This window comes from Nasonia vitripennis, chromosome 5 (assembly GCF_009193385.2).
Source record: "Nasonia vitripennis strain AsymCx chromosome 5, Nvit_psr_1.1, whole genome shotgun sequence".
NCBI classification, from domain to species: domain Eukaryota; kingdom Metazoa; phylum Arthropoda; class Insecta; order Hymenoptera; family Pteromalidae; genus Nasonia; species Nasonia vitripennis.
This window is the reverse complement of record NC_045761.1, coordinates 6,813,037-6,839,672: the sequence shown is the minus strand read 5'-3', so window position 1 is coordinate 6,839,672 and position 26,636 is coordinate 6,813,037. Positions and strand designations below refer to the sequence as shown.

Below are 26,636 nucleotides of genomic sequence, written 5' to 3'. Positions count from 1 at the left end.
AACCGCGAATCAGCGCAAAGGTCCCTATAACCTTCCAGATCCTAGGGACTTTGTCAGATAAGGCTAGAATGTAGGAGCGACGTGATGGGGGGAAAACAAATAATGGCCTCTATCGTCGTCGGGGTCCGCGAAAACTCCGTTTCGAAATGTCAATCCACCGCGGCGCACCGCACTGCTGCTGCTGCTGCTGCTGCTGCTTCTTTCGCCAAGTAGTGCAGCCACACACATCTATACACGGCTGATGCAAATAAGCGATCACATCAAGTGTGTCTTGCGGGAGGGTTGCCTGCTGCGTGTATATACATGCACATTATATCTATATAGAGCACACAGTGCGTTTAATACAGTCTGCCGCAGCAGTGCATGTGCCGAGTGTTGGCTGGAGGAGCGGAGTAGTAGGGAACAGGTAGAAAGAGAGAGACGATCAAGTGAGAGAGAAGAGAGGCTGCTGTGCGCGAAGGAGAGTCAAGTAGCGACAGGAAGGAAGCTGCTGGCCACGGCGCAGAGGTAGATCGATGAGTATCCGGTAATACGCCCGCGACGGCGTGTCCGCAATGGCCGACGAGGCAGCAGCAGCAGCAGCACCAGCCCCGCCGCCGAGGCGACAACTGGTAAACATGTCTGCATTTGTAACTCTTTATCTCTCTCTCTCGCTCTCTCTCTCTTTCTCACTCACTCTCATTCGCATCTATCGCGGGACGATAGTTGATCTAATCTATCTCCGACTCCCGGTGTCGATAATGTGCTTTATTTACTTTTTTTGCCCCTCTCGCTAATACCGCGTGGGAACTGTCTTGTGTTTTTCTCTCGCGCTGATCTGTCCTTCTTTTTTTTCCTTTTCCTTCTTCTTTTTTTTCTCTTCGCCGACCCTTTGTTGGGAGGCTGCTGGCGGTCTTTTGCTCCTTTTATTGCGGGCATGAGTATCCTTTCTTCTCGACGCGGTTTCCTTTCATTCTCTCTCTGCGCGCTGATGGTTCTTTTCCTTTTTTATATTCGGTGTATACTTATAAAGGGGAGAAAAGAGTCGTGCGGCCAAAGGAGCGAATGTTTATGTGCGAATGTTTACACATGCCTTGCAGGGGGGGCCTTGATTCCGTCGGACGATGACATGCGCCCGCGGTGCTTTACATGCAATTTAACGAGGTGTTGTTGAGAGCAAGACGCCTGATGAGAGGTGATTTCGCATTGTTTATCGCTCGTTTTCATGCGGGGAAGATTAGTTTGGCTAATTTCATGGGATGAAGGTGTTAGATACTTGTATACTGATGTTTGATCATATGATACGAAAACTGGAGTAATAATGAACGTGGACGGTATTTCATGGTTTATTGATGATTGACAATTTTTCTTATACGTTTATACCGAATACCGATGCATATGGTCCTTTTACTGCGAAATTTTTCAGTCTAGCCTGAACGTGGAGACAATCTATATTGTAGACTTGAATTGCAATACTTGCAACGCGTATATGTTTAAAAGCAACTTATTATGGGCCAATGTAACATTTTATTTAGTTAAATAAAAAATAATAATAATGGTTATAATACGACTGATAGTATAAAATTGTTCTAAAAATGAATAACCTCAAAATCATATCATGCATAGTGAACACGCGCTTATGTAAGGTGTACTCATAGATAGTCTCATACGCTAATAATTAGACAGGTAATGATTTGCTCAAATCGTACACCGCCGAAATTCATGTTTTTAGGGCACAACAGCTTATTTTGAATTTTTCACGCAAGACGCTCAAAACGGAGCGCTTTCGCGCGCGCTAGTCTCGTATAAGTTGATTTTCGCGAAAAGATAACCATTGTAAATCACGCTCGTATGTTATATATCATGAAACTTGAAAAAAAAAATTAAGTACACTTAATATAAGCTTTGATAATTCTGAGATACACCTTAGTTGTGAGCTTTTCTCATTGCTTGAAGAAATATGTTCTATTTGTATTAATATACTGTACTTTGATATTCTGTTTTACAGAGAGAAAGGACTAGAAAATTGTATTCAGATGATTGGGCTTTTGGAGATGAGGACTTTGAAGGCAGACGTGGCTTTCAAGTGGAAGAAAAGATTGAAAGTGATCGATATGATCTTGGCAACTTTAATGGATTGTTCCGTGAAATGACTGGACCAGAACTGACTGTAGCATATTTACAAAAACATGGACTTGGTATACCTCTATTGGTCAGAGAAAAAACTGGTCTTGGCTTGCGAGTACCAAGTACAAATTTTACTGTCAATGATGTCAGGACATGCGTTGGTAAGTAGCTTGATGTAGAGATATTTTTTATGCTACATACCAATATAGCAATTAAACTATCAATGCAGTTTAACGTTACCAATTTTAAACCGTACACAGGCTCCAAAAGAATTGTGGATGTCATGGATGTTAATACTCAGAAGAATGAAGATATGACAATGAAAGAATGGCAAAAGTATTATGAAGATGATAACAAAGATCGTTTGTTGAATGTGATCTCACTGGAATTTAGTCACACCAAATTAGAAAATTATGTGCAGTCTCCTACGATTGTGAGACAAATAGATTGGGTTGATGTGGTATGGCCAAAACATTTGAAGGAAGCTCAAGTTGAATCAACAAATTTACTGGAAGACATGATGTACCCAAAGGTACAGAAGTACTGTCTTATGTCAGTTAAAGGCTGTTACACAGACTTTCATGTAGATTTTGGAGGCACAAGTGTTTGGTATCATATTCTCAAAGGGGGGAAAATCTTCTGGCTCATCCCACCAACAGAGAAGAATTTAGCTTTGTATCAGGAATGGGTTTTGAGTGGAAAGCAATCAGACATTTTCTTTGGAGATATGGTTGATAGATGTGGTAGAATAACATTGCACGCTGGGATGACTTTATTTATCCCAACAGGATGGATACATGCAGTGTATACACCTCAAGACTCACTTGTCTTCGGAGGCAATTTTTTGCACAGTTTTGGAATCGACAAACAACTTCGAGTAGCTCAAGTAGAAGAAGCAACCAAAGTACCTCATAAATTTCGATATCCCTTTTTCACAGAAATGCTTTGGTAAGTTGAACAATTTTTTAATTACGAAATTAATCTAGTTTCAGTTCTATAAATCAAATCAATGTTTCAGGTACGTGCTCGAAAGATACGTTCACGTTTTATTGGGACGAAGTCACCTAGACATATCAGGAACTTCGAGTCAACATATGGTCCCAGAAAATCTTAAGCACGTGCACCTGACTCCGCTTGAACTTCACGGCCTAAAATCCATCGTTATGTACCTCCATTCTCTACCATCAACCAAGAAAAACGTTCCAGAACTGATTCGAGATCCCGTCGCCTTGATCCACGACGTTCGTTGTCTTGTCGAACAGCACAGGCACGACAGCCCCGAATCAGCAGTAACTGGACATCCTGTTCTACCTCCGCCCCCGGCGCTGACGATTACCGAGAGAGAAAAACTTGGCATAACCAGAAAGAAGCTCATCAGGCCACCGCTACAGGAGCGATCCGACTCTAAGTCTTGTCCACGTAGACGACGGACTCGCTGCAAAAAGTGCGAAGCTTGCACGAGAGCAGATTGTGGCGAGTGCGCATACTGTCAGGACATGGTGAAATTCGGAGGTACTGGTCGAGCGAAGCAGACCTGCCTTATGCGACAGTGTCTGAGACCGATGCTGCCCGTAACGGCCTCGTGCAAGTTCTGTAGTTTGGACGGCTGGGGCCAACCGCCCGCTCCGTTGATGGGTAAACAGCATCCGGTGACACCTTCGAGTCTGATGGAGTGTTCCATATGTTACGATATAGTACATCCGCAATGCACCAATCGCAATATGCAGAATATTGTCGTGAGTGATGATTTGCCGAACAGTTGGGAGTGCCCTGAATGCTGCGAAAGTGGCAGGAATTTGGAATCGAAGCCGAGGCAGCTGAAAGCCGGCAAGAGAAAATTGTCGGTAACTAGCGCGTCTGTATCAATTCAGCCACCGGATTCTGAAAAGGCCATGACGCCCAGTAAAAAGATGCAAGTTGATTTGAGCGAGGTATTAACGGCAAAGTTCCGTTATCTATTTTATCCATCATTTATTGACATTGCATTAATTAGTAAATCAATTTCAGAGTTGGAATGATCAAGAAGTTGCAGAGGGACACCAAAGAACGTATCCTCAAAACCAGCAAACGTCTCCAATAGTTAATAGGACTCCTGTTAGCTTAATAAAGAAGCAGTTCCCGGTCGCGAGAAACATTCAGGCTGTTCCGGTACACAGATCTAACGATTTCCACGAGCAATCATACGTATATAATAAGGTAGCAATTCTTTCGGTATTCAAGTATTTATCGCGAAAGGATCTTGTGAATTGCGCACTGGTGTGCAGGACTTGGGCTCAATTCGGTATTGATCCCAGCTTGTGGAAAAAAATAGACGTGTCGCATAGTGTTTTGTCGGCTGGGCATTTGTCTGGCATCGCACAACGGCAACCAGAAACACTCCTGTTAGACTGGACAAACATAGCCAAGAGGCAATTAGCCTGGCTATTGATTAGATTAACGAAACTGCAGAATCTTTCGCTTAAGGGCTGCAATTGGGCTGGAGTTTACGCTTTGAACACATCTGCTTGTCCGCTTTTAACGACGCTCGATTTGAGTTTCGTCGCAGGTAATTGCATGAAATATGATGTGAAATGTGCAATAAAGCTTCTTGTACATATAGAACTGATGAAACTAATTTTTTTCAGGCTTAAATGATAGCAGTCTTCGGGAGATCTTAAGTCCACCTACCGACTCGGGAGCCGGCCTAATAGAGAAGTCGTCGAGACTAAGATATCTACGAACACTGTCACTCTGTGGCTGCGATATATCAGATGTTGCGCTGCGCTACATAGCCCAACATCTGTCCTACGTCCGAACGCTCAACCTGTCCTCGTGTGCCAGGATAACCGATGCAGGAGTGGCACAATTAACGTCACCACCCGCTGCTACCGTCACAACCCTCGTCTCGCTTAATCTGTCTGGCTGTAGGCATATCACGGAGATCAGCTTGAATTATTTGCTCAAGTGCCAGGCGTTAAAACACTTGGACCTCAGGAACACGCTACCGATATCGGCTCAAAGAGTGGCAAGCTTCAAGACGATGAGTTCGGTAAGTTCACTCCTTGCGGATACCAGTCCGATGGGCGAAGCAAATCATTCACACATTATGGAGGTCAGACCTCCGCAGTCGTCGATGGAAATGCGAACGAATTTCGAAGACAACATCGCCAAACGTTCAGTCATTTCAAATAGCTATCAGCTGTTTGACAGGCAGAGGTGAATCAATAAGTGAAGAGAATGATAATAATGGATTGAACTGTGCAAATACATGCGAAATTTATAGAAATTTTTCTTTGCGATGCGCAACGCAATTGTGTTTAAAGAGATGGGTTTACGCTGGATGCGAGAAATCGTTAAAAAAAACAGTCTTATGAAACTCATGAAGAACACAGTGAAGTCTTCTAATGCAATATGTTTGTTTTTGTACGTGAAAGTAAAAGGCGCGTTCTGTTGTTGTGATTGGCAACTTAGATTTTAAAATGTGTTTTAAAGCTGAGTTACGTATACTAATAGTTCCTAATATAATATAAAAGATGTTTCATGAGAGCGAAATTTATGATTTTTCGCTATCCTAGGTAAGCTATAATCGAGATTCTCTGCAGATATAATGTAGTGTTTGATATGCCTAGACGAAAGTGTATTTAGCGTTATATTTTTAACCTTTTATCAACAAAAAAAATTGGCGTGAAGATTATTTCTGATAATTTGATTAAAAACAAAAAACTAATTTGAATATTTTTTTACGAAATCACACATGCGATGAAACTTATTTATTTGAGATGAAAGATTAAGTATTGTATAAAAAAAAACTGTAGTGTACACGATTATCGAATAAAGAGTGAAAAATCAACGTGTAACAATATAAAGAAAAGATGTGATTGGCAGTGGCGTGCAATTTTTTTATACAGAAGGAACATTTTTCTTCACGTCTATGTACGTAACTGCTTGTAATGTATGCAAAATAAGGTCCTCCAAGATTTTATTAGTACACAAGAAAAGATTAATGTAAGTAAAAATAATTTGCACATATACATACATGGAAATGACTGTAGTCTTGCAACTTACCTCAACATCATAAACGTTTATAGCAAAAACTCTTGTAAAGAATAAAACCACTTTGATCTTGGAAGGCATTATTTTTAATTGTTTACATTAGACAAACAATATTGTTTTATCCATATTGTACAATTATAAAATTTAGTATAAATTGAAATCGTGCATAAAATTGATACCCTTGTTTTATGTGTACAATTTTATGAAAAATTGATTGTAAAATATTTAAGAATTAAGACGAGAATAATATTAAAATTCAACATCAGTATTCCTAGTCTTATTATCAGTTATTATTTTGTTGTCTCATTAAAATCCTTAACTTGGAAAATCATTTTTGAAAAACTACAAATCTAACTTGATTTAATGAAAGTATGAAAGTAAAAAATGAAATTATGCTGCTTTTATATTTACATCTTGACTTATATACATTAATTTTTGGATGAGACTTCACTTCCAATGTTAACAGCTGTAGCGAGATCTTGTTCTGCTTTCAACCTGTCCATAATCAGTTCAGCTATGGCTTTTTGAGTTCTTCTCGTAAGTTTATCCAACTTTTTTGCTACATGTCGTTTCAGATCATAATCAGGCTTTTGAGGTGCAAGATTACTAATGTCCTGTAATAATAGCAAATTAAATTACACTTCATATACATATTGCTTCTTGGTTTTCTCCAAATTTTTTTGAAGTAACAAATAGTTTGAAAATGAATAAAAGACTATGCCTCATATTCCAGAACTTACCAATTCTTCAATGACTGGTTTTGCAGTGGCTGCTTCAAGTTGATCCTGAACCTCAGCTTCCACATCACCAGCCTTGGCATCTTCAAGAGCTATTTTTTTCAATGACTCATCCTGTGGCTTATAACTTCTGAATCTCGGTCTAACATAAAAAAATGTATAATTTAATTAATTTCTGCAACTTTTTAAATATAAGTAAACAAACTTTTAAAGGTTAGAATTAATACTTACGCTGGAAGTTTATCAGTAATGCTCTTATCCTGTGCACTTTCATCCTTTTTCCTTTTTAAACTCTGCAGCCTTTGCTTTCGTTTCAGAGCCTCCTCCACGAGTGTACCTACTTTTTCTTCTGTCATTTTTCGCTTACGAAAATCATTACACAAATACACTTGGTAAACAAACTATAGGACGAATCACCTGTCCATACTGCGTAACAGTAATCTGCACCGTGCAGGCGTGCACGCATGTCGGCGATACACTACAAGCATAAACCGCTAGATGTCGACAGTGGAAAAATAATTTTCGGCAATATCAATAATGTCCATTTAGGTACGTATAAATATTGTACAAGGTGCATGATGTAAACGTAAGAACTAATTAAGCAAATTCTGCCGGACTTGCGTCAATTCGAGGATTTTTTATAAAAAGAAAGCACAATAGTGCACGAGTGATCACTGATCTCATTGCTTTCTTCTGTTTCTGTACAGCTATATGTGAATGCCGATAATAACCTTCAAGTATAATAGTGGACATTCAACTATCAGCTCGTTGTAAATGTAGCAGAAGCAAACTACAAGATAAGACATTTAAATTTAAGTATGTTATCCCAAAAAATATTAAATGTTATCAAGTTTTCCAAGAACCAAGTTTATCAAGCTTGGAATACTCAATTTTTGACAACCTCAGCTAGAGTATTAAATCGAAATGAAAGGTCTGAAGAAAAATCCAATTTGTATGAGGAAGAAACATCAGGTTCTGTAATAGAAAAAAGGGAATCTGATAGAAAAAGCAATTTAGTGAGGGAGGATGATAACATAATCTATGCGATCCTAAAGTCAAATTTGGAGTTAACCCCTTGGGGTATGAAAAAGTACTTTACCAAGAAGAAGATCGAAATCGAGAAGCAAAGACAAAGTTTCAGTCAAGAAAGGATTGATTTTCTAGGAGCAGATCTGGCTGTCGCACATTTTCTTGTTTTCCAGGGAGGCAAAGTCAAGTTTAGAGGAAGTGATAAATGGATAGAGTTAAACGAAGACAAAAAGACTGCTGATCTACCAAGCTTTTTTAATTCTAAGTATATTCTGACTGCTTTCGATGCTAGTGGAATCGAAATGTATTATGAAGCTCTTGACACTTTAAATAATGTACCAAAAGTTACACACATTAATTTTTCAAGATCACCTCATTTTGACGATTGGTTCATGGATAAATTGTCTAGCATGTATCCAAATTTGGAGTATCTAGATGTTTCAGATTGTCCAAAGCTATCGGAAAGAGGATTAGAAGCCCTTTATAAAAATTCTAATTTAAAAACTCTTATTGTGACTAATCATTACAAATCAGCAGCTTTTGAGTTGACTTGTATGATGCTGCAAGATATTCTTCCTGAATTAGAAATTAATATTATTACACCCAAGGAGAAGATGAAACCTATTATAAACACATATCTTGTTACATAAGACAAATGTTTGCTGTGTTGTAACTTATATTTATTATAAATTAAAAATATGTTACATAAAAATATACTTTTTTTATTTTAATTCTCTTCAAGTTGAATATAATTAAATGTACTACCAAGTTTATTCTATTATTTTTGTTTACTATCTATTTTGATTTTAAAATTTGTATATTTCAGTCTTTGTAGTAATTTTTGTTTTGTTTCTGATACAGACTCCAATTCTGGTGCATAACAAATATGAAGAACACCTCCATAGAAATTAAAACCATCAAGCAAACGTTTCAAAATTCTAGCACTCTGAATCTTGCTATAATGAACATGAAAAGCTTCTGTAAAATCTTCGCATTCATAATTTGGCATGACTTCTAATTTTTTTATATTACCATAACAAGAGCATTTGTTTTTTAATTCTTGTCTTAAATTTAATTTTGGGACACCAGATACAATTAAGTGTTGCGACTCATCACTTATTGTGTAGACTTTGACAGCGGTATATTTCTTTCCTTGTCTATAAACTGGTCTTGTAGAGCATATATTTTCTTGAATATGATGAGGTAATTTAATGATTGAATTATCTTCCATTTTGTTATTCTTTTCTGTCTAGCAAATGCAAAAAGTACAATACTAAAACAGAAGCTCGAAATATTTATTTTTCATTTATATACAAAACTGCTTTTGGTATTAGTTTTATAAGTATATATTCATTGAACTCTATTTTTTTCTCTTCTTCTTTTTACATATTTTAGCACAGCTTTGCTTCGTATGCCATAGTTTCTGATGTCCTCTTTATCATCTGCCAACGTAACATTGTCAAAAGAGAGATAGTATTTCTTCCATACGTGTTTCCAACTGATTTTCTTTGTAACTTTTTCCCTCTTCAATGCTAAGTTTGTATGCCGCTTTACAGCTTTCTTAAGCTCCAGTACAGAGGTATTTTTAGACGGTACCTGCAATGAAAATAGTTTTGACAAAATAAAAATAAAACATGGTGCAACATAAGTATAGCAGAAATATTGTCGTAATCAATGCATCCTATACATTTTGGAGCACCATAATCAATCTTTTAAGGTTATGTCACCCAACAATCAAAACAAAAACAAAAACCTGTACATATACCTATACATACCACAATTGACAATGTTGGCAGAGGTCCTCGTTCTAAGAACAATTCGATCGACTGTCCCCGTGCAACGGCAATCTGGGCTCTTATCTCATCGATCGTAGGATCTAAAGGCAAGTTGCTGAATATAGGATCACTTTCGATGATATTCGCGATCGCTTCTTTCGTCAATTTAACCAATTCTTCGTGGCTTAATCTTTCTTGCTCTTTAAGGATATCTTTAATATCCTGTTCTTCCTTGTTCATTCCACTCTCTGATACTGATGCTTCCGCCATACTAAGTACTATAATAGGTATACTTAGGTATATCTTTGAAAACACAGCGCGGCGCGCGCGCTCTCCCTGCACTATATCCACAATATGTGCGGTTCTATTAGTTTTTTAGACGATGTGCAATAAAACTGCGTCTTATAAAAGAAAATAAATAAATTACGATTGCGCATTTTTTGCAAAAAATAAAAATATGCAATGCAAGAGATTTACAGCGTTTAAGTTTATTTTTATTAATAAGTTTATATTTACTTTCATTAATATTATTATTATTGAAGAACAACTTGAATAAATAATGTTTAACTTAAGATAAATGTGTCTTTATACTTTTGATCACGATGTCTTTTAAACACAGCATCAAATGCAATGCTCTCACATGTTGTATTTTAAGAGGCATTAAAAAACAAGAATCTACGTGAATTTGATGAAAAGATGAATAAATAAAAAATGACGGTTTTCTTTTAACCATCATCAAGCAGAAATGCTTTGTTTGAAATTAGCATTTAGCGTTAGTAGCATACAGATATGAAATCAATTAATTCCAGTTTTTCTCTTTAATTATACGCGTTTAGAAGAAAGAATTGCTTAAATCAAAAAAGTTAATAAAACAATAATAAAACGACACTCCAAAATGATTTTAAGACTTCCTTTGAATTTCCATTATATTCTGCATAAGAGGAATATTATAACACAAATAATACAACCAAACACGATTTACAGTTCAATCATTATCGTTATTATGTATAAGTCGCCATTAATTCCACGCAATTGTGTAATTGTACGTGTCAGTGTGTTTAATGTACGGGTGTATTTTCGTGTGTAACGACGATCGAGAGCACATCTAATAAAGACAAACACCTCAACCGATTAAATCGACGCTGATGCTCACCTACCGCGCATTATGCTCTTATTTTTCTTTTTCGCGTTTCGCTTTCTCTCATCAACTTTTGCTGTGTCTAAGAATTCTATGTATATATTTATATATAATAAAACACACATTGTCCGGCCAAATTATGTAATAATCGGTTTTCTCGTTTAATACAAACGCTCGTCTTGCCATTGTGCTAGCGCAAGTGAATAATTTTGAACTTTTTATTATTTTCACTGACCTCTACGAATTGTATATAAAGAAACTTTCAACGACTTCCTCGCATCCGCCTTCTTGCTTTCGTTCGTAATATCAGCCATGCAATCATAAGGATCGAAAGTTTATTCCATCTCGTCGCTAAGAAATCGCTTTATGTATATTTATATGTAATGCTGTGAGATTTTTATACGTGCGTGCCGCTTTCGCACTTATATACTCTTGCACTCACTGGATTCTCGCATACATAAATCACTCGTTCAACTCACGCTCTTTCTTTTTCCACACATCACCATCGTCATTTTTTTTTCATTTATAAATATGTACAGAAAGAAAACAAAAATATATAATACGAGCTGTGACGTCCTCTTACGCTATTTCAATTTACGCGTCGCCCACTCCGCCGTCCTTTTTTGTTTGCTCACTGCCTAAGAACGTTTGAAACATTAATCTCTCCGAGTTTCTCTCTCTCTCTCTCTCTCTCTCTCTGCGTCTCTCTCTCTCTCTCTCTCTCTCTCTCTCTCTCTCTCTCTCTCTCTCTCTCTCTATTCTTACAGAATAATTGCACCGAAATTTCGGTTCTCGTTTTAAAAACTCCATTTTTTTACCTGCTTTGCTTAGAATTTCCGTTAAATCGTAGTTTATTACTTTTTCTCGCATTCATTATGGTTTTCGACGTGCTCAATACGATGTGTGTATATTTATAGTACATGATATACGTATTACTTTCGAAAAAACTTTATTCTGCCGAACGCCTTTCAAATTTGCGCACAGTAGCCCCTTTATCACGTTTATCTTTTTTTTTAATTTTGCTTATCTCGTGAATATATGTATATGACAACCTACAGAATAATCCTCGAGCATTATTTCCCCCGAGCTTACAAACGCCCATATAAAAATTGATTTCTGTGTCTCTTTCTCTCCTCTTTGCCCGCTATTTCCATTTATACATTATAAAATTTTACAATTCGTATTTTCGCTCATCGATGAAAGTGCACGCATCGCAGTACAACGAATCGGAAGCGCAATTTCAAAAGGCGTATCGGCTCAACAAGAAAACGCTTGTGTGGATGTGTTCTTTGTTTATATACGCAACATTTAAAATTTCTAAAGAACATATGAGTTCAGAAAACAGATTCGTGACAAAAACATGTTTGTGTGAGTCTTTTTTTAAACGATTTTTTCCTCCCATATTATTCGTATTTTTGTAAGTCTGGTATAAGTCGCGTGTATATTACAATAGGGTTTGTGCGATTTTCGAGTGGCTCTCGCAACTCTGTCAAACGCACGTTTTTTCTTGTATCATTTATTAACTATCTAGTTTTACAAGCCTTAGCGTTAGTATTATATTAATATTCGATACGATGATAATGATGATAATCAATGAAAATTGCATTTTTTCCCTTAAAACCATGGCTTTGTTATTATAAATCATCGACAAGTAATAAGACACGGGGCTACTGTTTTTATTCTCAGTTTATCGTTATCTTGTCACACGTTTGGCGGTGGTGTACGTGTTTTCGCTGTTGAAAAAAGAGTTCCATCGTTCACCATACTCACTTCATTTTCATATCTCGTTTATGTATTATACTTTAAGACGCAATATTCTGTCTCTTTTCTGTATTATGTTAGTGCAGCACTTGGAGCGAGCGATATTTTTCCTTGTATATTTTTCACTAATTACAAAAAATCACGCAGTACGAGTCAAGGAAAGCGGAAAATAGAAAGAACAAAGGAATTGAAAGTAGGGAAAGTTTTCGTCTTTTGCGATATGCAGAGACGGAGAGACAACAGTAAACTACTTGAAATTTTAATACACAGCTGACTTGTATTAAATATATATGAATGTACTAAACTTGGAAATTTTGCACCAAGTATACATTTACTTAGATTAAAGACTTCAGAAGTTAAAACGTTTCTATAAAGATTTTACAAAGTATAATGAAGTATATTAATCGGATAACAACAATCATTGACAATTTAAAAGGCGCAAAGTTAGCCAATAGTTGCTCGGACGAAGAAGTTACCACGAAAGATATATGAAATTAGTATAACTAATTTAAAATGGAAATACTCTACATAAAATAAAACGTTAAGAACGTGAAATGATTAAAATTGCTAAGCATGGAAGAATATTAAGGATATTCGATAGAGGCGAATAAAAGAACAACGCGAGACATAATTTATTACAATTTTTATACGAAAAAACATCGTCTCTATTAAATTTGAAGAATATATTTTACAACAAGCCAAACTTACTTAATATTTAGCAATAGCGACCCTCTACTTGAAACTTATTCTCTGATTCGCCGAAATTCTTACTCGCATCTTAAAAACCACGTTAGTTGCAACAACGAGAAAAGCGCCTTATTCGCATAATAATAAAAATAAATTCACCATTTCTTTTTTATTTTATGATCGGCATTCTTTGTAGTACGCGAATCTGCAATAAGGAAACTCTTTGCAAGAGCCATGAGTTAAGCAGTTTTCCAAAAGGGCAGAAAGAATCACTAAAGAGGAGAAAGCCGCCACTTCACAATCGCTTTTCCCCTTGCTTTGATCGAACGTGAACAAGAAAGAAAGAGCGAATGAGAGCTTTTTATGAAATTGCTCCCTTTGACAACACTATTGTTGTCTTGTCTTGCGCTCTCTCCCTCACGCGGGTTTGTGTATATAGTAGAAATGAATAAATTCGCAAGTAAATGTTATGCATTAATTATAATAATAATAATAATAATAACAATAATGACGAGGTGTTCTAAACAGTGCTAGGACTAGTGCTAGTGGGTTTTTGTTTTGTTGTTTTGTCTCTCTCTCTCTCTCTCTCTCTCTCTCTCTCTCTCTCTCTCTCTCTCTCTCTCGCTTTTCCTCTTTATGCAACACCTTTTATTTTTCTCTCATCATCGCTATTTCAATTACCTCTGCCTCACATTTTTTCAATCTATCTCAGCTCTCGCTCGCTCGTACTCGCTCTCGTCGCTACGTACCGTAGATGAGGATGCAGAGGTAGGAGAAGGAGGTGAAATAGGGCTAGCCTGGACTTGGGATGGATGATGCGGCAACTCGTTGTTGTCGCGAGAGTGCGAGGGTACAACATCGGCGGCAGCTGAAGTAGACAACAGGAGGATGGACGACGGATAGGTGACAGTGGTGTTGACAGGCGATGGCGATGGGGACGACTGGTGCTGCTGCTGCGGCTGGTCGAGAGGAAGGATGCCTCGTTAGTGCGGGGGCGGTGGTTCCGTTGACTGATTTCTGCCATCGACAGTTCTCACGGGTTTCCGACGCGATTGACCAGTAGGCACACCTACCGGACCAACACCGCCACGCAGGTAGGCCGGCGCTGGCGGCGTCGCCATTTGTTCCCTGATTGTACCTGTACCGGTATTCCTTATTGGCAGTGGCTGCTGCAGTACCTGAAATACAGACGATTAGAGGTCAGACTTGTCTGTCTGCAATCGTATACGTAGATAAATTGTACGGATACGAAATCTGTCTTTTTGACTTATTCTAACAATCGATTCCTAGTCAAAACTGCACACTGCTTAATATTGTAAAAATGAACGGTTTCGTTAGATTTACATCGATGTAACACGAAAATATGATCTTCGTAAAATCTTCGATTACTTTGTTTATTTTTAAACAAATACCTATTAAATCGGTAACGAATTTTCGTAAAAAAAGAATATTTTTGGATACAATAAAATCTTTTAGAAGAATATCGAGATTAGATATTCTTCTTTTAGAAGAAGAATATCAATTTAGAAGAATTTGAATACATTTTAAAATGCTACATCTAATATTAATACTATTATTATTGTTTGAAAATGTTCAACATGCTTATATGAAATTCAACTCTAAAGGATATTGTACTTGACTAATAATATTATTGTCTTTTGTTAAAAATAGATAACGTAAACTATTGAGATTAAATTATAAGGCTTTTAGTTCAATGAAACATACTACAATTCTAATTCGTTAATTTTAAGAAAAAAAGTCTTAGACCAAAGAGAACTAAAAACTGAAGAAAATCAAACCTGTTTGTAATGTGGATTTTTCAGGAAAGATGCTAAAAGATAAAAAATCTATTTTACATCTTGTTAAATCATATTCTTTTTTTATCGCATGAATTTAAATATGAAAGTCTACAAATTACTAACATTGTTTCAACAGTTTTACAGTTCATAATGTAAAAAAACAAAACTTAACCAACTCTTGTTTTCACAACGGAGTATATTAAATTCATTTGAATATATTTAAACCTTTTGCAGGTTATTGTGAAAAGATGGATAATATGAAGATGAGCTAAATGTTGAATGTCTAAATTTTGCTTGTTTTTGAACAAATATATTTTATTTAACGTTCATCAAAGCTCAATAGGGATATACCTCTAATATATAATAATAATATTTTTTATAAATTCAACTCTACACGTGCAAATATTTGTAAAATTCTACAATAAACTAAATTTAAACAATCAACATTTCTGCATTCTGGATGACTAATAGTTAATAAATGACAATATAAAAATCTCACCAGTGGTTGAGGTATGACGTGCATTAACGTTTGTACAACGGGTGCCGCGCTTTGCGCCGAGACCGCGTTTGGGTTAGCTGGCAGTCCCTGGTTTGCCGCGGTCGCTGTCGCTGCAGCCGCAGCCTGGTGCAAGTTGTTTGCAGGCGTCGCCTGCGTCGTGCTGTGTTGTGACTGCTGCTGTTGCTTCGTGAGAGCAGCAGCACCACTCGGTTGCTCTCTTTTACTACCGGTGGCACTTTCTTGAACCGAGGAGCCAGAGGCGGTTGCTGATTTTTTGGATGTTGCGGCGCTCGGCGTCTCAGGACTGCTCAACGCCGTAGATACGCTCGAGGCGGGTGTTTGCACAGTGCTCGACGCCGGTTGCTGCTGCGTGGTTGCAAGATCCGGCAGCGCTTCTACCAGCGTGCTGACCACTAGCTCACGTGTGAACAGGCTGCGATTAGCACTTTCCCGCTCGATGCTTTGCAGCTGCGAGTCGGATGGCGTGCTTGCTATGCATCTGCAAAGGTACGAGTATAGTTATTAGTTTTCAAGTATAGTTAAATTACCCATATCGTTTATCAAGCTTTAAGTACCGAGGAAGAAGAAACGTGGAGTTTTGTGAATTTGCGGCTGAGACACTGGATGGATTGGCAGAGCTGGCAACATTGTTGTTGCTAGCTGTATTATTTGCGACGACACTAGACATGGTGCTTGAATTATTTCCACTGCTGCTGGCCCCACCAGCGACGGAGTTGATTACGTGCGTCTGCCGTTTCGGTAATCGCTCTAATTGTTGCCTGGCAGCCTTTTAAAGAAATACGAAGTTTAATAATTTTGCCTACATGGAAAAACTTTTGGCACTCTGGGTAGTCCGAAACTCTTGGAGTCCACTGTTGGACCTCTGGGGCCTCCATTCTGGCATGCAGGCCGAGACGGGCCGAGATGCAGGCTTCCCCCACCACCGTTTTCTTCGCGTGCGTAAACACGCTCGCATGGTGGGGGAATGGCTTACATTCGGAAATTGGGCGCCCCAGGGTTCCAACAACGAATATAGACTTGGTATAGAAGAACGGTCACGGGTTAAATTGAAGGGACGAAAACTTGGAGGACAGGTATAGTGCGTTATAGGTCTCTCCTATGCACTCTTGGGGGACAGCTATAGTGTAGTATAGGCTCTACGTGTATTTCAAAATGGGACCCCGGTGCCAATACTGACCATCCTTCTATACCTAGTCTATATTCGTTGGTTCCAAGTTGGAGTCTCTGTACAGAATACTACTACTGTACAAAATAATATAGCATAGAGTCAAAACCGCGTCGTGAGGACTCCAAATAAATTATGTGTATAATTTTTAGAGCTCCCAGGGTACCAAAAGTTTTTCCGTGTATTCTACGAAAGCTCTTGAAAGTTTTGAATAAAATACTAACCCTGACTTGCTGACGTTCAAGTTGTAATTGCATCTGTAACTGCTGTAATTGTGACGGTGCTGATGAACTTTGAACTGCATTTCCACTTCCACTACTGCTAGCTCCAGTTCTCCGAACTCCTGATAATTGCGAAAGTAATTCAGCTATTGGATCTATTCCATCTCTGCTACTTGGGCTAAGTCCACCCGAGGAACTAAAATGCATGTTAGACCTGAAATGAAAAAATTATTATTGCAATGACACTCAATAAATCTCTAGCATACTTTTCAAGAGGTAAAATGTTTCTTGGCATTTATAAAACTAGCTGGATAAAAAATGAGCAAGATTTGAATAATTTCGAAAGCAGTTGATAAATCAAACAATCAAGTATACCTGCGAGTCCTGGATGTATTGACACCTCTAGGTGGATGTGTTATCCGCCGATTTCCATGCCGATTGGAAGCTGATTCATCAAGAAAACTTATTAAATCTCTTGGTCCACTGCGATGCTCTAAATTTAAATGGCCAGCAATATCATCAGTAACAAGGTTTGGCTCACCACCAGGTAAATATGCACACACTGGGCAAATCTGTAAAACGTTAAAAAGCGTAAATTAAGAGAATAAAATTACAAGAAAACTAAATCTATTTTAAGATGGCCTGCACAACTTTTAGGTTAGAATATTTCCATGTTTCATTCCCATCTGCAAAAATCACTAATCCTTTGTACAAGTATTACCAATTATTTCATTATTTTACATCATTACCTGATGATATTTTTTTAATGTTACCTATTTATATAAAAGAATTATTTAGGTAGATTATTATTTTGTATTTTATTTACTTAAAAGGTTTTGGACATTTAATAATATATCAATGTGAGCTTGGCAATATAAATATATTTAGTTCAATTTACTTGAAAATGATGATTGTTAATCAGTTATTTAGAAACTATTGATTTTGGTTAGTTAGTACACTATATATATATTGAATGACAGATATTAGTAAACTTTTGTTTTGTTAAAAATTGATCATACCTAACCAATCTCAAGATAAATCTCAAAATATATCTATCAAGAATTTGGCTTTCTTTTTATTTAGGCCACCATGTACATTAAAGCAAGGACAATTAGTACCAGAATTCAAGTCCAAGTTATCTGACAATCAAGCAATATTTAGCCACTAGCCAATAACAACCTAACTTAAATGAAGGTTAAGTATAATAATTAAATGTTGATCTTTACATACCACTTCAAATGAAGTATCTGGATGATCTGCAGCTACATGCTCCTGTAGCGTTGTTTCTGTGAATCCCATCCTTGTACAATATGGACAAGTTAACGATTGGGGCTGTTCAATGCTCACTCCTTCTCCTCCATAATAGAGTTCTAATATTGAATACAGCAAACATGAGTAAAAATGGATTGAAGAATATTTTCAATAACCACTAACTACTAAGATAGAGCCTTATATATGTTTGAAATATTTGCATTACAACAAGTTTGCAGACACAACTTGCATCTTCATTATAGGCAAGTAAAAATAGAATGTGACAATAATTAACACTGGAATTTTTCTTGTGAAATTCTAAAAATAAATGAGTCATAGCTTTACTGGAAAAATCCAATAAGCCGGACAACAAACTCATGATTTGAATTACCTTGAACAGCAACTAGTAAAACAAAGGAAATAACAAAAGATTTGAGATTCTAAAACAAGTATCTTTATAACGTAAAATCTCAAGAGAAAGATGGATAAAGGCCAAAAAAAGTCTGTCCATGGCGCAAACGTGCAAACATTGGCCAAAGGCCAAAAAGTAAAATACCCCAGAGCAAGAGGATATAACAGTTCAACTTCTTCAACTCATGAGAGGCACTAAAAATCACAGAAATGTTGAATTGAAGAGTTCAGAGAAATAAACTCCTGCTAGTTTGTCCTTACTCAAGTCATAATGTGTCTACTAAACAACAGAGATTTTGTTGAACTGATAGCTGATTGTAAACACGTGAGAAAATAAAGAGAGCAAGGGTAAATCTCCTGCGTAATGCTTACCAAAATCTGATCTGGTGAGAATGCACTGCATGGGATGGTCAGCGAGATGGCGAGTGGTGCTGGCACCGCCCTCATAGCAGCTGGCGCATAAGTCATAGTCATAGCACACTAGGCACTTGTATCTGCGACCCCGAAAATTTCCCTTCATGCAGGAGTCACAGCTTACCCCTGCAAAGTAAGACAGCAATTGTCATCGTCTGGCCATCGCAAGCAACCAGGCCACGGCCAGCAGCCAGAAGTGGAGTAGGCAGCTCGTTCGAAAGCCTGCTCCAATCTATGGCTCCGGGGCCAATTGTACCCCGGCATAACTGCCAAGGCTGGCAGTTGGCTTTACGTTGAAAATAGATGAAAAAAGGAACTTTAATTTCCTGATTCATCGCGTGCTGCCATCTGGCCTCTGACATTAGCCTGTGCACAAGGAGTAGAGCAGAGAGAAGGAGAGAGAGAGAGAGAGAAGCAATTCCTCTCTATCTCCATCTTTCTCGAGCTGGCATTTCTCTCGCAGATTCCGCTCGTCACCCGGAGGCCATTGAAAATGCCCACCAGGAGTCACCGTTACGAGCTCGTTCTTCTGCGAGAGGGAGGGGGCGAGCCCTAGCGCGGAGAACGGCTGCCTCGATTCTTTGAGCGAGCAAGCGAGACGGAGATAGATAGATAGAGAGAGAGAGAGAGAGAGAGAGAGAGAGAGAAAGGCCATCTACGTACCATCATGTCGACTCATTTTCCGTGTAGAATATCATATACGCTGGCGTGTCTCGGTGGCGCACGAGGGTTTCCGCCCTCGTGTGCTAGGGGCTTGCTCGCGCTCTGCTGTTGCCTCTCGTCGAAGGGCGACGATAACTCCGCTCGTGCTGCTGGCACCTGAGCAGTAGCTCTCTCTCTCTCTCTCGCTCTGTCTCTGTCTTCGCGCGAGCGAGACAACACTCTTATACTCGCGGTATCCACTCGTCGTCGGGCGCAGCTGAGTCTCGGGGCAGCAGCAGCAGTAGTAGTGGAGCACCGGTGTCCTCGTTGAAAGACGACGACTACTGTGCCTCGCTACTGCAAGCTAAACCTTCTCCGGGCGCAGCCGAAAACATGGAAAAAACCTCGGCTATAACTCTGCTGCTGCAGGCTGGCCCCCGTCTCTTTCCCGTATTGTACGTTCTCTCTCTCTCTCTCGCTCTTGTGTCTACGTATATATATATATATATATATATATAGCTATATATGCGCTCTCAGTATCCGTGTGTGCACTATGGTGAGACCGTCGCGCTCTGGCTATAATACACCAGTGTGCTTATACTCCAGACACTGCCCTGACTCCTGGAGGCGCGCACCAGGTGTAAATCACAGCACTGCTATATCCTAACGACGAGCTGGACAACACGCACACACACAGTCCTCTCCCGAGATGTAGCGTTCGCGCGCGCGAGTGTAGAGCTCTCTGGGGGCTATCAGCTCTCGCGCGGACACACCAGGAGAGAGAGAGAGAGAGACTTGGCTCGTATTAGTCGTATTCGTAGGTATATATGTATATGTAGTTGGCCACTGCTCCGCTCACTCACACAGCTGGGACAAACGCGCCCGCGAGAGAGAATACGTGTGCAGATGGTGGAACAGAGAGGGAGAGAGAGAGACGGCAAGTGCGCAGGATTTCTCGCGGCGGCGGCGACGGACACACGATTATTGCGCCCCTTCCTCGACTAGCGGAAGAGAGAAGGGAGAGAGACGGATGTAGGTAACTATAATAATATCCGCGAGTGCAGCGGTTTATACGGAGACGCGAAAGCTCTTGGGAGCTTTTCGAGCTTGCGGAGAATTTCTCGGACTTTCGAGGTTATTTTCTTGTTGTTTTTTTTTATTTTTAGACCGCGAGAGAGAGCCCTGATTCGGGTGAAAAGCCGCCGCGAACGCCGTTCGAGAAGGGGTTGAAATATTATATAGAAAGCTCTCTACTTTACCGGTGGAGCTGGGTTTCTTGCGAGAGAAATTCAAATTCGCGAACTCGGTCGCTCGCCGGGATTTCGTAGCTTTTTTTTAGGCAGTCGGTTATGTAAAAGTAAAGGCGCGATTCCTGACGATTTTTTAAAGGTTTATGTAGTTGTTGATCGCTGATTACGCTTGGATTTGTGAATTTCAAAAAGTGACAGTAAACTAACGCGCGCTGAATCCTTTCATATTTATAATTTCTAAGATTCGTCATCGTTCATACATCGCGCATATTTTGGCAATAACTCTGATGGTAAAACAGCTGCTAATATCATAGTATAGTATAATAATAATATATTATAATACGTGCGCTATCAAATTGATATAATTCACTTGATTCATCAGCAAATATTTGTTATCACAAGTAATTCAATTTGCAACTTTTGGGCAAAACTACCATTACTATAAGCTCGCGATAAACGAAATAATAATTAATTATCGGTTCAGTGATCAGCTCGAACAATAAAAATTCAAAATAGCATCATTAATTCGCACACATTTAATTATGTGACAAGTACGAGTGCACGAAACTTGCATAATCGCGCCTCTACTTCGAACGTAACGTTGATCGCGCATGATTGATATAATCCAATGCGAGTGCGTCTGTCTGGAGATGAAAAAAATTGTTTCATATTGGTAGATATATGTATACTTATAGTGCAATTGACACGATGGCTGTCACATCGCAAGATTCGCAAGTATACTGAGGATGATGCGTCATGCAGCTCGTCTGCTGATTGTTTCGAAAATCCGTATATTTTAACTTTCACCGTGACAAGCGTTTTTCTGCGTCTTCGCGTACACGTGTACATGGGTAGCTGCAGTTAGGCGCAACTTTTTGGCCCCTCGTTTTGCTGACACGCTGATATTTATAGTCATAATATTCTGTATTTATAAAGGTTATACTTACTTATATATAGCAATATTGATACCTATAGATTTCATCAGCTGATAGGGTTTATCACAGTGACTGAACATTATTTTCTAGGATTGTAAAACTTAGCGTTGTCTTCCAGGTTGCACGTTTACAGTGTTGTATAGACTATATCATGAGCGAACTATAGACGTGTTAATCTAAGGATAGATTAGGATAATCCATTTTTCATTTCTCAGTGCACGTAACGAACACGTAATTTAATAATGGATATTTTACAGAATCAGGAAACAGCTGACATGAGTTGCTCCAACGGTGACAGCAAGCCTCAAAATGGAAGGCAAATGCGAGGTGAGTCGGTGAATGGAAATTTGGCTGGATTTTGGACGATTGTGACTGACATTGAACATTTCTTTTCACAGAGTTTGAAGAAATCCACATTCCAGTGCCTTGGGGCTACATAAGTGGTTAGTATTTGTTTAAAGCCATTTTGCCACTACTTGCACTCTCTGTTTGCACACGATTATTGCAGCTGTTAATTGGAAACATGAGAAATGAATAGATTGTTTTTTGCATTATTGCTTGTCATTGTATATTATTATAAAAAATGTAGGCCAGTGGTGGGGTCCATCCGACGTACAGCCGATACTTGCATTGCACGGATGGCAGGATAATGCAGGAACCTTTCGGAATCTTGCACCAATGCTTCCAGAAGATGTTTCCATTCTCAGCATAGACCTTCCAGGCCATGGCTATTCATCCCACTTCCCACCAGGACAATTTTACTATATATTTTGGGAAGGAGTTATTATCCTTCGTAGAATTGTTAAGCACTACAAGTGGGATAAGGTTAGCCCACGAGACTCAAAGTACTATATAGCTAAAGGTTGCTTTGTAAGTGTAGGGCATCCAAGCTTGTTGAGGGATACCGGTTTTTTTCTTTTGAACGCACAAAACTTGCTCCGACATTCAAGATTCAAAGAACACAAATGAAAAATCACGTTTCAGATATTTCATAATATTCAGTGAAGAGTTAAAAAAAGGCTGTGATTTTAATCCTTGTTTCTGAATATTATTATGTCACATACATCTATCACTAAATGAATGTTTTTCACATTCAGTATATATCACTTAAACACTAATGTTTACAATCTTTAACAGACTCTGTTCTAATTCAATGACATATTCTTCCAAATTTTTTGGCATTTTTCAAATTTTTAATTTGCACAAAATATGTCTTTCATTCACTTTACCTAACAGTTTAAATAATCATATATTTCCGGTTCTTGAATAACCAAGTTCATTATCCACAGGAAAATGGTGGGGTCCAAAAGAGGTACAGCCAATCTTAGCGCTGCATGGTCGTGAAGATAATGCAGGCAGCTTTGATAATTTAATTGTATTAATGGATAAAGACATTTCGGTGCTGTGTTTGGATTTGCCAGGTCATGGTTTATCATCTCACTATCCAAAGGCTCAGTTTTATTATGTGCATTGGGAGGGCATCATTCTACTCCGTAGAATTATTAAACATTACAAATGGAACAAGGTTAGCTAATAAATAAAAGCCAAAAATGTATATATTTCATTGACATGCAAGTTTTCTAAAATCGGAGCAAGTTTGAGATATTTATAATCTTCTGTATTGCTATTGCCAGATAAAACCAAGTACTCCCTTAACACTTTTTTTTAACATATGCTAAATTTTTAACTGCATAACTGCTTTTACTAATACATAAATGTCAGAATGAAATTTCATCAACAACTATTTACAAATGTATGCTTATCTCTAGGTGAAACTTCTTGGCCACTCACTTGGAGGAGCAATATCTTTTCTGTATGCAGCAGCATATCCAGATGAAGTGCAGTTTGTGATAAGTTTGGATATAGTCAGTCCCAGTGTCAGGGATATAACTAAGACGGCCAGTATAACTGGTGATCATATTGATAAGTTCCTCAAGTATGAAAATCTGACACTCGACAATGTGCCTTGCTATCAATACTCTGAAATGTTAGACATAGTTGAAAAAGCCTATGGTGGTTCCATTACCAGAGAAAGTGCAGAAATATTAATGAAAAGGGGTATGCAGCCTGCACTCATTCCAGGGAAGCATTATTTTAGTAGAGATCCCAGACTAAAAGTGAGCATACATCGACTTGAATCATATTATTAATAATTTTAAAATTTAAAATAAAACTTAACGGAATACGATTTTTATTTCTTAGGTTTCACTGTTAGGAATGTTATCTATGGATTTGGTGCTGGCTTATGCAGCTCAGATTAAGTGTGCCTACTTGAATATCCGAGCCATACCTGGGATGGTATTTGATCAACCAGAAAATTACCATAAAGTCCTGGATGTTATAAAAACGGTTTCCAAGAGGTTTGAGTATCATGAAGTACAGGGAACGCATCATGTTCATCTGAACAACCCAGAACGAATAGCTCCAATTATAAACAAATTCATTAGTTCTTAATGATACAAAATTAGACGTCGTAGAAGCTTGAATACACGGCAAAGGAAAATATTTAGTGTATTGAAAATGCAAATGGGTTAAGGTTTCCTTCCGTTGATAGTAATTTATTTAATTTCATGACGAAACGTTGATTGTTTCGATTCAATTTAGAGAATTCAATTGGGACCGTTTCCCGTTTATTCTTCCATTTTTTGAAAGCGCGTTGATTGCGCTTTGTTGGTACGTTTTTTTACGTTAATTAGCAACTTGATACTGTTACATTTAGCAGTAAAATGCTTGTTATAATAAAATATGCCAAGTTGAAACCATTTATTGTTATTAATTTGTTTAATATATGGGCGTGTCACACCTGAAATGATGTTTATTTTGTGATTAGCATATAGTATTTTATTTATTTTCAAATTCTTTTTAAATGAATTCTTTATGCTTTAGATTTTTTTCATCATTATTGCAGTATAACAGACATGAGTCATAATTCATAAAAGTTTTTACTGCAAAAACTCAAAATCGCACAACGTGACTTCTCTTCATTGTCGTGTGTAAATCAAACAACCGGCCAAATATATCTATATATCAATCGAAAATATGGACAAAATTAAAAACAATTATTGCTTCTTTCAAAAAATTAGACATAGCAAATACCTTTATACGTTGCACTTCTACGGTAATGTATGCATGCATGTAGAGAGGCATACGTGTGCGCTTCACTAAGATCGCTTTTCGCGATTGTGCAGCAGAAAAAAATGGATGTGCCGCGCACGACCTCGAGCCGATGACGATACCACGTCTATCGGTTTTACCTACTTTTTGCCTAGGTGTTCTCCAGTAAACTCATCGCACTGGCCGACAAGAACTTATTCACCAAGTCGTGAGCGCTATTTTAAAAAAAAATATTCACCTCGAGAATTATTTCTTGAATAAATCAGTCATACTTTTAACAATAAAGGTAATACTTACAGCTTCATTTTAGTTCTCTTTAGAAGATAATCATATTGATTCATTAAAGACTATTCATTTTTTCGCATAATTGAATCTGTATCAGTATATTCCATGAAAAATTATCGTTATCGCGATTATTGCATAGTTCAATATGGTAGATATAACTACTTCTGAATTTTCAACAGCACTCGATTTACATTTTTGGAGATAAAAATCATTCATCATTCTCACAATCGGTATAATTTATATTCAATAAGTCCAGTTAAACCAGTCAAGCCTCTGAATTAATAAACAACTTTTGTGCATACTTATAAACGCTCCAAAAAATTAAGCCACGTTTAAAACTGAAACAAATTATTAAACAACAATATTCCATATACGTGGGGACGCATCAGAACTCTGTCATAAAGCACAAGTGTGCCTCGCAACCGGACAATATAGCGCGCACACGCTTATACGCACGGGACACGTGTTTTACAGTGGCTGACAGATAAAATAGTAGCTCATACTGTAGCCGATGGTTACGTTTCTCGAGGCGCAGGCATCGAGAATTTCCGGCTCTTTAAATTTCCTAAATATACGAGAAAAACGAGAGGAAAGAGGCGAGCCCGACCCCACATACCTGTTTAACATTTTTTTCGATTGTATTATAGTCATACTATATATATGCGCGCACGATACAGTGGAAAAAGAGCGTCGGTTCTCTCGTTTGTTCAGGTGAGAAACGGATCCACACAGGTCGTTTCTTTTTGTTTTATAATGTATGCATAATGGCGCGAGATAAAGAGCGACTAGAACGTATAGTGGGAGGAAAAAAAGGGGCAGATCCCCGAAAAAAAAGTCGACGCGACGGTGTCAGTCACCCAATGGAGACCGATCGAGGAAGACTACCTATTGCAGCTGAACGATTTTCCTGCGGAGCTCTACGAGGATCGAGTAAGTTACGTTGGTATTTTGGTCTTCTGCAGCTTTGTCTTATTAGTTTTTTGTCTGAAATGTGGGCATTTTTTTTGGATCAATCATGATTTTTAAACTCTTCGGATATGCCGAGGTGCGCATGAATTTCGATGCACGTGTCTTATAATTCAGCAGACTATTATGTCTATAAAATTAGTGAATTCTTATCACTTTCTATATTTTCTCAGTATCTAGTAATTTGCTCATCGCGTTTACAAATAGACAAACAACAAGAAACAAATTATCTACAAAGCCTTGGAAGCGCGATGCACCTTGGTTGCGATTCAAATTTTTGAAAAATATCAATTCATTTGCACAATTAAAACCTACATTTTTTGAGATTAATAATTTACTGACAAAACTTACAAAAAATAAATTGATTTTCTCCAATTGCAAGAATTTTATACTTTCAC

General features: G+C 38.0%; 6 protein-coding genes across 20 annotated transcripts; 3 read left to right on the top strand and 3 right to left on the bottom strand.

The window, feature by feature from the left end:
* Window positions 1–97: 97 nt before the first annotated feature.
* Window positions 98–6,214, top strand: LOC100122421 (jmjC domain-containing histone demethylation protein 1). The gene is made up of 6 exons (XM_001605978.5): window positions 98–611; window positions 1,988–2,267; window positions 2,367–3,054; window positions 3,125–4,037; window positions 4,114–4,651; window positions 4,731–6,214. Exons 1-6 carry the CDS (start codon window positions 555–557, stop codon window positions 5,303–5,305), a joined length of 3,051 nt encoding a protein of 1,016 aa, XP_001606028.1. The 5' UTR covers window positions 98–554; the 3' UTR covers window positions 5,306–6,214.
* On the bottom strand, window positions 6,018–7,521 carry LOC100122434 (coiled-coil domain-containing protein 12). Its single transcript, XM_001607773.6, has 3 exons — window positions 7,107–7,521; window positions 6,879–7,017; window positions 6,018–6,752 (listed from the first exon to the last, which is right to left on the bottom strand). Exons 1-3 carry the CDS (start codon window positions 7,229–7,231, stop codon window positions 6,567–6,569), a joined length of 450 nt encoding a protein of 149 aa, XP_001607823.1. The 5' UTR covers window positions 7,232–7,521; the 3' UTR covers window positions 6,018–6,566.
* On the top strand, window positions 7,317–8,635 carry LOC100122445 (distal membrane-arm assembly complex protein 2). 2 transcript variants are annotated; one of them, XM_001605998.5, is made up of 2 exons: window positions 7,317–7,424; window positions 7,583–8,635. In XM_001605998.5, the coding sequence occupies exon 2, from the start codon at window positions 7,694–7,696 to the stop codon at window positions 8,552–8,554; it is 861 nt and encodes a 286-aa protein (XP_001606048.1). In that variant the 5' UTR covers window positions 7,317–7,424; window positions 7,583–7,693; the 3' UTR covers window positions 8,555–8,635. The 2 variants fall into 2 exon arrangements, with proteins under 2 accessions (XP_001606048.1, XP_008217085.1); XM_008218863.4 differs by having other exon boundaries at window positions 7,423–7,461.
* Window positions 8,563–10,034, bottom strand: LOC100122472 (U11/U12 small nuclear ribonucleoprotein 25 kDa protein). Of its 2 annotated transcripts, XR_004345045.1 has the most exons (3): window positions 9,680–10,034; window positions 8,937–9,500; window positions 8,563–8,860 (listed from the first exon to the last, which is right to left on the bottom strand). XR_004345045.1 is itself a non-coding variant. In XM_001606028.6 (2 exons), the coding sequence occupies exons 1-2, from the start codon at window positions 9,947–9,949 to the stop codon at window positions 9,255–9,257; spliced, it is 516 nt and encodes a 171-aa protein (XP_001606078.1). In that variant the 5' UTR covers window positions 9,950–10,034; the 3' UTR covers window positions 8,567–9,254. The 2 variants fall into 2 exon arrangements, 1 of the variants encoding a protein (XP_001606078.1); XM_001606028.6 differs by having other exon boundaries at window positions 8,567–9,500.
* Window positions 10,035–10,575: 541 nt separating this feature from the next.
* On the bottom strand, window positions 10,576–20,562 carry LOC100122483 (E3 ubiquitin-protein ligase KCMF1). Of its 2 annotated transcripts, XM_031932589.2 has the most exons (9): window positions 19,710–20,562; window positions 19,005–19,172; window positions 18,201–18,340; window positions 17,346–17,542; window positions 16,974–17,184; window positions 16,139–16,350; window positions 15,564–16,062; window positions 15,065–15,096; window positions 10,576–14,443 (listed from the first exon to the last, which is right to left on the bottom strand). In XM_031932589.2, exons 1-8 carry the CDS (start codon window positions 19,723–19,725, stop codon window positions 15,085–15,087), a joined length of 1,455 nt encoding a protein of 484 aa, XP_031788449.1. In that variant the 5' UTR covers window positions 19,726–20,562; the 3' UTR covers window positions 10,576–14,443; window positions 15,065–15,084. The 2 variants fall into 2 exon arrangements, with proteins under 2 accessions (XP_031788449.1, XP_001606088.1); XM_001606038.6 differs by lacking the exon at window positions 15,065–15,096.
* On the top strand, window positions 20,247–24,682 carry LOC100678875 (probable serine hydrolase). Of its 12 annotated transcripts, none has more exons than XM_032600738.1 (6): window positions 20,247–20,724; window positions 22,131–22,200; window positions 22,272–22,316; window positions 23,163–23,398; window positions 23,643–23,990; window positions 24,076–24,682. In XM_032600738.1, the coding sequence occupies exons 2-6, from the start codon at window positions 22,149–22,151 to the stop codon at window positions 24,325–24,327; spliced, it is 933 nt and encodes a 310-aa protein (XP_032456629.1). In that variant the 5' UTR covers window positions 20,247–20,724; window positions 22,131–22,148; the 3' UTR covers window positions 24,328–24,682. The 12 variants fall into 12 exon arrangements, with proteins under 12 accessions (XP_032456629.1, XP_032456628.1, XP_008217090.1 ...); XM_032600737.1 differs by having other exon boundaries at window positions 20,534–20,720; XM_008218868.4 differs by lacking the exon at window positions 23,163–23,398 and adding an exon at window positions 22,463–22,698 and having other exon boundaries at window positions 20,587–20,720.
* Window positions 24,683–26,636: the final 1,954 nt, after the last annotated feature.

What these genes read in the sequence shown, in the direction of transcription:
- LOC100122421 (XM_001605978.5), top strand. Translation starts at nt 555, where the DNA reads ATGGCCGACGAGGCAGCAGCAGCAGCAGCACCAGCCCCGCCGCCGAGG. An exon ending in TGATGTCAGGACATGCGTTG is followed by an intron (nt 2,268 to 2,366) that starts GTAAGTAGCTTG and finishes AACCGTACACAG; the next exon opens with GCTCCAAAAGAATTGTGGAT. An exon ending in TGCAAGTTGATTTGAGCGAG is followed by an intron (nt 4,038 to 4,113) that starts GTATTAACGGCA and finishes AATCAATTTCAG; the next exon opens with AGTTGGAATGATCAAGAAGT.
- LOC100122434 (XM_001607773.6), bottom strand. Translation starts at nt 7,231, where the DNA reads ATGACAGAAGAAAAAGTAGGTACACTCGTGGAGGAGGCTCTGAAACGA. An exon ending in ATTACTGATAAACTTCCAGC is followed by an intron (nt 7,018 to 7,106) that starts GTAAGTATTAAT and finishes TTTTTATGTTAG; the next exon opens with ACCGAGATTCAGAAGTTATA. An exon ending in AACCAGTCATTGAAGAATTG is followed by an intron (nt 6,753 to 6,878) that starts GTAAGTTCTGGA and finishes CTATTATTACAG; the next exon opens with GACATTAGTAATCTTGCACC.
- LOC100122445 (XM_001605998.5), top strand. Translation starts at nt 7,694, where the DNA reads ATGTTATCCCAAAAAATATTAAATGTTATCAAGTTTTCCAAGAACCAA.
- LOC100122472 (XM_001606028.6), bottom strand. Translation starts at nt 9,949, where the DNA reads ATGGCGGAAGCATCAGTATCAGAGAGTGGAATGAACAAGGAAGAACAG. An exon ending in TGCCAACATTGTCAATTGTG is followed by an intron (nt 9,501 to 9,679) that starts GTATGTATAGGT and finishes TTTTCATTGCAG; the next exon opens with GTACCGTCTAAAAATACCTC.
- LOC100122483 (XM_001606038.6), bottom strand. An exon ending in AATACATCCAGGACTCGCAG is followed by an intron (nt 17,185 to 17,345) that starts GTATACTTGATT and finishes TTTTCATTTCAG; the next exon opens with GTCTAACATGCATTTTAGTT. An exon ending in TTGAACGTCAGCAAGTCAGG is followed by an intron (nt 16,351 to 16,973) that starts GTTAGTATTTTA and finishes TTTCTTTAAAAG; the next exon opens with GCTGCCAGGCAACAATTAGA.
- LOC100678875 (XM_008218865.4), top strand. Translation starts at nt 21,567, where the DNA reads ATGCGAGTGCGTCTGTCTGGAGATGAAAAAAATTGTTTCATATTG. An exon ending in AAAAAAATTGTTTCATATTG is followed by an intron (nt 21,612 to 22,130) that starts GTAGATATATGT and finishes GATATTTTACAG; the next exon opens with AATCAGGAAACAGCTGACAT. An exon ending in AACATTACAAATGGAACAAG is followed by an intron (nt 23,399 to 23,642) that starts GTTAGCTAATAA and finishes GCTTATCTCTAG; the next exon opens with GTGAAACTTCTTGGCCACTC.